Source organism: Callospermophilus lateralis, chromosome 19, assembly GCF_048772815.1.
Source record: "Callospermophilus lateralis isolate mCalLat2 chromosome 19, mCalLat2.hap1, whole genome shotgun sequence".
NCBI classification, from domain to species: Eukaryota; Metazoa; Chordata; class Mammalia; order Rodentia; family Sciuridae; genus Callospermophilus; species Callospermophilus lateralis.
This window is the reverse complement of record NC_135323.1, coordinates 21,065,682-21,073,340: the sequence shown is the minus strand read 5'-3', so window position 1 is coordinate 21,073,340 and position 7,659 is coordinate 21,065,682. Positions and strand designations below refer to the sequence as shown.

At 47.5% G+C, this 7,659-nt stretch overlaps 1 protein-coding gene across 3 annotated transcripts in view; it reads left to right on the top strand.

The window, feature by feature from the left end:
* Positions 1 to 2,129: 2,129 nt before the first annotated feature.
* Qprt (quinolinate phosphoribosyltransferase) overlaps positions 2,130 to 7,659 on the top strand; it is a 30,509-nt gene continuing 24,979 nt past the window's right edge. Inside the window, exon 1 of one of the 3 annotated variants that reach the window (XM_076840311.2) lies at positions 2,130 to 2,262. In XM_076840311.2, coding sequence (XP_076696426.2) covers positions 2,250 to 2,262 — 13 coding nt within the window. In that variant the 5' untranslated portion in view covers positions 2,130 to 2,249. The remainder of the gene's footprint in view (positions 2,263 to 7,659) is intronic. The other 2 variants (XM_076840312.2, XM_076840310.2) reach the window with 2 other exon arrangements.

Genomic DNA, 7,659 nt, shown 5'->3' with positions numbered 1-7,659 from the left:
ACTTGCCTGAAGTCCAAGTACAGGTTTTTTGTATGTGTGTCTGTTTATGGGTACTGGAGTTGAACCCAGAGGTACTTAACATCCCCAGCCCTTTTAAGACAGGGCTTCAAGAAATTGCTGAGGCTGGCTTTGAACTTGCCATCCTGCTGCCTCAGGATCCCAAGTTGCAGGGATTACAGGCCTGTGCCACTGCACCCAGACAGTACAGGTTATCGACAGTTTCCCAGTTTTCTAACTCAGAAGCCTGGCTCTGATTAGCCTTTGTAACTGAAAGCTTGGTCCATGTCCCCAATGAGGATCAATACCAATTTAATAACGAAGACAAGGTTTTAAGAAAAGGGGAAAAGAAGGTTTATTGCTTTGCTAGCAAAGGAGAAACCCAAGGGATTCTTGTCCCAAAGGCTGTGACTCTCCCAATCAGAATGGACAGGAGGCTTGTTAAAGAAACTCTTCAAGGGTCACATTCCAGGTGTGCTCTAGTTGGGGGTCCCAGGGCACCCTGACGGCCCGTGTTAGGATTCACTCCTTAATTTGGGAGATATCCACTTTTCAAATTCTCAGTAGGCATCTCCTTCCAATAATGGGATGTGTTCCAGGGATGTGTTACCCCTGTGCCTTTACTATGGCTTGGTGTCTTAGGTCATTTTCTGTTGATATGACAGAATATCAAAGATTGGGTAATTTACTGTTTATTTATTTATTTAGCACCAAGGGTGCTCCAGTGAGCTACATCCCCAACCCTTTATTTTGAAACAGAGTTTTGCTAAGTTGCTGAGGCTGACCTTGAATTTACAATCCTCCTACCTCAGCTTCCCAGATCTCTGGGATTACAAATGTGTACCACTGAGCCCAGCATAGACTGGGTGATTTACAAAGAAAAGAAATGTATTGCTCAAAATTTTGTAGACAAGGAAGTCCCTTATCAAGCTGCCTGCATCTGCTGAGGGCCTCCTAGTCCATTGTCACATGGTAAAGAACATCAAACAGCAAAAAAGCAGGGCTCTCAGGGTCATCATGCCTATGATCCCTGCTGCTCCCGAGGCTGAGGCAGGAGGATCGCAGCCAGCCTCAGCAATTTAGTGAGGTCCTAAGCAACTCAGAGAAAGCCTGTCTTAAAATAAAATATATTTTTTAAAAAAGTGCTGGGGATGTGGTTCAGTGGTTAAGCACCCCTGGGTTTAATCCCCAGTATAAAAAAAGAAAAAAAGAGAAAAAGAAAGCAGGACTCTTTCTTCTCCTTCTTATAAAACCACTAATGCCATTTTGGGGCCCTGTTCCTGTTCCTTATGACCTCATCTAAGTCTAATTACCTCCCAAGGGCCCCACCTCCATATACCTTAAATGTATGAATTTGGGGGTTAAGTTGGGGGGTGGGGAAGGTGGGAATTCAAGCCATCACCCAGGAAGGGGGAAGGAAAAGGAAGGGGACATTTCTCTGTCACCTGCAGTTGTTTTGACTTGATGCTCAGTAGCCATTCTTTCTTTCTTTCTTTTTCTTTTTTTTTTTGTGTGTGTGGGGGCGGTTACCGGGAATTGAACTCAGGGACACTCAACCACTGAGCCCCATCCCCAGCCCTATTTTTTTGTATTTTATTTAGAGACAGGGTCTCGCTGAGTTGCTTAGGGCCTCGCCATTGCTGAGGCTGGCTTTGAACTCAAAGATCCTCTTGATTCAGCCTCCCAGTCCGCTGGGGTGACAGGTGTGCGCCACCATGCCCGGCTGTTATTTCATTTTATAGCTAAGAAAACTGACACACAGAAAAGAGCATTGGAGGTAAAAGAGATCGGAATTAGGAAATGGAACCATGGTTTTCCCAGTAAGCCATCCAAGAGGCTCCCCAGGGTTGTAGCTTAGTGGTAGGGCGCTTGCCTAGCACATGTGAGGTCTGGGTTCGATCCTCAGCACCACATGAATATAAATGAATAAAGGCATCGTGTACATCTACAACTACAAATAAATAAAAAAGGCTTTCTGGCCCTCTCCAGGAGCCATATTCCTGCTTTCACAGCCTCCAGCCCTGCGGGGGGTTGGGAGTAGGGCCAAGTAGGATGCAGGGCGAGAACAGGGCCTCTGGTCTTGGAGGAGGGCTGGAGGCCGGGAGGGAGGCCTCCTTGGGAAGGGCTGACCGGCCAGAGCCTGGCCCCTCCCTCCCTCCCCTCCCTCCCTCTGGCAGCCCCACCCCCACCCTGGGCCTCTGGGAACACGGGATCTGAGCAGTGGACACTCTAGCCGGCCGCTCCAAGTCACCATGGACACTGAAGGTGAAGGGACCTCTCTCCCCAGTGTCTCCGCACTCCTCTCCCCACTGCTGGCTGCCCCCCTCTCTTCCCAACTTCTCTCCATCCCTCCCGCCTTCTCTGGCCTCCCCATCCACTCCCCTGCCCTTCACCTTCCTTCAACCTCAGGGAACCCAGAGGCCTCCTCTGTCTTGCTTTCTCCTTCCCTGTTGGGTCCCCAAGGAGCTCCAGAGAAGACAGGGCCCTGGAGTCCTAGAGAGCAGGAGCCCCCTGAAGGAAGCCGGTCTCCTGGGGGCAGACAGGGACTGGTAGTGGGAAGGGGAGCCACTCTGGACTCTGCCCCTCCATAGCCACTCGCTGGAGGCTCAGGAGGAACAAAGGCAAAGTCCTGTCTGCGGCTGGCTCGGTGGGGGAAGGGACCTGGGGTCTGTGAGTCCCTGCCTGGGAGTGAGCCTGTATACAGAGTGACAAGGGCCAGGCTCTGCAGCCACAGGGCTCCTGTGTGAGTCCAGTCTCCACCAGGCCCAGGCTGTGGGACACTGGGCAGGTCACTGATTTCTCAGAGACTCATTTCCTTGCATCTGTAAAATGACAGTAACAGTTTCCTGCCCTCGAAGTTGACAGGAGGACAGAGGACAGGCCATCTGGCAGGTGCCCTCCCAGGGCCTAGGCACAGAAGGTCCTCCCTTGATCTCCCTGTGTTTTCACTTTCTCTCCCTGGGGGCTCCTTCCCCAGCCTCCAGCCACTCACCCCCATCCAGGCCTCCTAGGGACCCCCACACTCACCCCTCTGCTTGGCTGTGGGATCTGCTCTTGGGGTTCCCTTCAGGATGACTCACTGAGCACCTACCTTCCAGTCTCCTTTGTGCCTTTCCCTTTTGAAATCACACTGACCTGGACTTGAGTCCCAGCTGCCACTCATCAGCCGGGGGAACCCTAGCAAGTGTCTTAAGCTGCAGGAGCCTTGGTTTCCACATCTGGAAAATGGACTTGATGGCATTGGCTTTGTGGGTTGGAGGGAGGATTAATGGCCTTAGCTGATGTCAAGGTATCTTCACCTGATTCCTTTGGGGCTGGGGTTCTTTACCGAGGAAACATGGATAGGCTTTGGGGGAGTTCAAGAGCCCCAAAATACGTATGGGAAATTACATGCCTTTGTGTGCACATAGTAATGCATGTTTTTTTTTCTTTTTTCTGAGAGGGAGTCTACAATGTTCATCAGACCCAAAGTCTAAAGAGTAAGTGAAAACCTCAGAAAGTCAAGCACGGGCAGGGTATGATGGGGCACATCTGTGATCCCAGCGACTCGGGAGACTGAGGCAGGAGGATCGCTAGTTCAAAGCCAGCCCCAGCAACTTAGTGAGGCCCTAAGCAACTTAGTGAGACCCTGTCTCAAAATAAAAAAGTAAAACGGGCTAGGGATGTGACTTTATGGTTAAGTGCCTCTGGATTTAATCCCCAGCAACAAAACAAAACAAAAAAACCCTCAAGGATGCTCATCCACATTTCATCCACCTCTTCAGCCTCCCACCACACAGCTTAGAAATGACCTTAGAGTTAGAAACTTGTATTCAGGTGTCACCCCTGCCACCTGCTTGCTGTGTGATCTCAGACAAGATGCTTAGCCTCACTGTGCACCATTCCCTCTCTGTGAAAATCCTGCCTTCTCATAGGATTGTGGGGAGGATTAGGAACAACAGCCTGGCTCACAGAAACCACCTGGTGGTCGTGGGCTGGACATGTAGTTCCTTGTCTCTGTCTTTTCCCCTTTGATCTCACCTCACGTTCCGGTTTCATTTAACTGTGGGCTGCCCGGGTCACTGACCCACGTGAATTAAGCCAGAAGGGAGAAGTCAAACACAGGCTGGGGATGTGGAAGAAAGAAAGGGGCTAGTCCAGATGCCGCTGGGCAGGGGTAGGCCAAGGCCAAGGCTGAGTGGTCAGGCTGGGCCAAGCTGTGAGCATGGCAGGGCCCGTGGGAGCATCCAGGCGGCCCACAGAGGGACACCCTTCCATCACAGTTCATTACTTAATCTTGTCCAGGCCCAACAGTCCCCCCAACCAAGACACAATTTAAATGTTTAAAGTTCATTTTTGATCCTGTGACTTCTTTTTTTTTTTTTAATTAATTTTATATTTTTTACACAAATGGAGTACAACTTTTCATTATCTGGTTGTACATGATGTAGAGTCACATCATTGGTGCAATCCTACCCATACAGAGGGGGAATAATGTCCATCTCGTTCCACCATCTTTATACCCTCATACCCCCTCACCGCCCCTTTCTCCTCTCTGCTCCACCCAAAGTTCCTCCATTCTTCCCTTGCCCCCAACCCCCCATTATGGATCAGCATCCACTTATCAGAGAAAACATTTGGCCTTTGGTTTTTTGGGATTGGCTTACTTTGCTTAGCATGATATTCTCCAGCTCCATCCATTTACCTGCAAATGCCATGACTTCATTCATCTTTAAGGCTGAGTAATATTCCATTGTATATATATACCACAGTTTTTTTATCCATTCATCTATTGAAGGGCATCTAGGTTGCTTCCACAGTTTAGCTATTGTGAATTGAGCTGTTACAGGCATTGAGGTGGCTGCATCACTGTAGTATGCTGATTGAGTGGGTCAAATGGTGGTTCCATTCAAAGTTTTCTAAGGAATCTCCATACTGCTTTCCAAAGTGGTTGCACCATTTAGCAGTCCCATTAGCGATGAGTCAGTGTACATTTTCCCTCATCCTCTCCGGCTCTCACTGTTGCTTGAATCCTTGATAATTGACGTTCTGCCTAGAGTGAACCACTCTAGGTTACTCTGCTGGTAACCAGTGGCGAGTTCTGCTCCCTCAAATGTTTTTATTATTATTATTATTATTTTTTTAATATTTATTTTTTAGTACTTGGCGGACACAACATCTTTGTTTGTACGTGGTGCTGAGGATCGAACCCGGGCCGCACGCATGCCAGGCGGGCGCGCTACCAGCCCCTCCCTTAAATGTTGAAGTTTGAACATTAGAGAAGCAAGCCGAGGCAAGCGTATAAAACAGGGTTTATTTAGAAAGGGGTAACATAGACTTCTCCCAGGAGGGAGAAGGGCCATGGCTGGTATGCTAAGGGTACCTTGGCAACAGGTTGGAGCAGGGGCAGGATCTTGATGAGGGTGGAGGAAGGGCTTTGAAGGAATTAACATTTCAATCCCTCAGGGGACAATCTCCAACTTCCCAGACTCAGTCCAAATTGGCTCCTTACCTGACTCAATTTACCTATCTATACTGACTGTCTAATTCTGGCTTCAGTGAGATGAAATCTTCAAGTGGTTTTGATTGGTATTTCTCTAATTGCTAGAGATGTTGAACGATTTTTCATAAATTTGTTGATTGATTGTATATCGTCTGTGAAGTGTCTGCTCATTTCCTCAGCCCATTTATTGATTGGGTTATTCATTTTTTTTTTTTTTAGTTTTTTGAGTTCTTTATATAACCTGGATATTCGTGCTCTATCTGATGGGCGTGTGGCAAAAATTTGCTCTCATTCTGTACGATCTCTCTTCACCTCATTGTCTCTTTTGCTGAGAAGCTTTTTAGTTTGAATCCATCCCATTTATTGATTCTTGATTTTATTTCTTGCACTTTAGGAGTCTTGTTAACGGAGTCAGATTCTAAGCCAACATGATGAAGATTTGGGCCTACTTTTTCTTCCGTTAGGTGCAGAGTCTCTGGTCTAATTCCTAGGTCCTTTGATCCTGTGACATCTGATTAAAATTCCATAGTGATTTCCTGTTGCTTCCAGAGTAGAACCTTACTCTGGCCTCTCATGCAAGGCCAGCTCAGTCTGGCTCCCTCTGAGGCTCACCTTCTCTCTTGATTCTCCCTCCATGCCTGAGACTCGGCCTCCTTAGCGGCCTGTGGCCTCTATTCTCTGCTCTGGGCCTCCCTCTCCATCAAATTCCAATTGGTTCTAGAGCTAACCTATCCCAGACTCTTTTTTGCTTCCACATCTTAATAAGGGTGATTGAGGATCATGCCAGGCTTTATTTGGAAGTCATTTTTCTTACTGGGGAGACAAGAAAAAAAGGAAAGAACATTCATCAGAAGGCTGTTGTGCTGCAGAAGAAAATGCAGGCCTCCTAGCCTCTGTCTCCACCTGGTGTTTTGTTGAATAAATCAACAGATAAATAGATGAGAACAAAGCTTTGAGTCAGACACCTGGGTTCCAAAACAGGCACTTGGTTCAGGCGCTTGCTGTGAACTGCACCAGTCTGTCCTCACAGCAGGAAGCCCAATAATATCCCCATAAAACTCTCAGAGAGCAAAGGACTTGCCTGAGATCACCCAGGGAGTAGTTGGTTGAGTCATGGTTCCAGCCCAGGTGTTTCTGACCCCCCATCTGGACTCTTCCTGGTACACCCGGGACAGAGAACATTGGGGCTCTGGGTTTGGCTCATAGAACCTCACCGTAACTTGGTTTTAACTACAGAACACTTTTTACTTTGGCAGCCTCATCTAACACCACTGTTTGTTGAAAGCACAGAGCAAAACTTGCCCTATTTATTTTGTGTGCATTCTGGGAAGCTTCGCCAGGCCTTAAGACAAAGGCACATCTGGAACATCTGGTTCTCTTTAGGCCTTGACTGGCTCCTGCATTCCCAGTAAAAGTGTTTGCTAAGTGATTGAATGAAAGATGGAGGAATGGGAAGTTGGATTCCAACATCATCCCTTGGCCCTCCAGCAGGGAACTATGGTTAGGCACATCATAGAAACACAATAAATCAGTCAATGATCCAGCAAAATCCAACGGCTAAAGGGCCAGAGGTGGGGAGAATCCTCATCTATTCAGTTATTTGTATCGCTTTACATTGTTCATAAAGAGAAGAATGTGGAAAATATCAAGCTTTGGGAAACTTCAGAGAGAGAGATACTTATTTTATTGCTGTCCAGACAACCACTTAATAAATTGTCACCTCCACCTGGAGTATGTTTATGATCCCAGGGTCTCTGAAACCTGAGGCAGGAGGAGGATCGGTCACAAGTTTGAGGCCAGCCTTGGCAACTTAGACTCACTATTTAGTGAGACCCTTCTCAAAATTAAAAAAAAAAAAAAAAACAAAATTTAAAGACTGGAGGTATAACTCAGTGGTAAAGGGCCCCTGGGTTCAGTCCCCAATAGCAACCAATAAATAAAACACAAAAAAGCAAGAATTCCCTTGAGAGATCAAGGTTACATCCCTCAGGATAAAACGATGACTTCTGAAGTCCTGGCATCTTGAAGAACTTTTACATGCAATAACTGCAAGGCCAGAAATCAGGACTGGGCTGGCACAACTATCTTCCCTGGAGGAAGCCTCTCTAGAGCTTTCTATGCCTGTCTTCCACCTACAAGCAGCTTCTCTCTGAAGTATGTGCCTTTCAGGGACAGCTGCT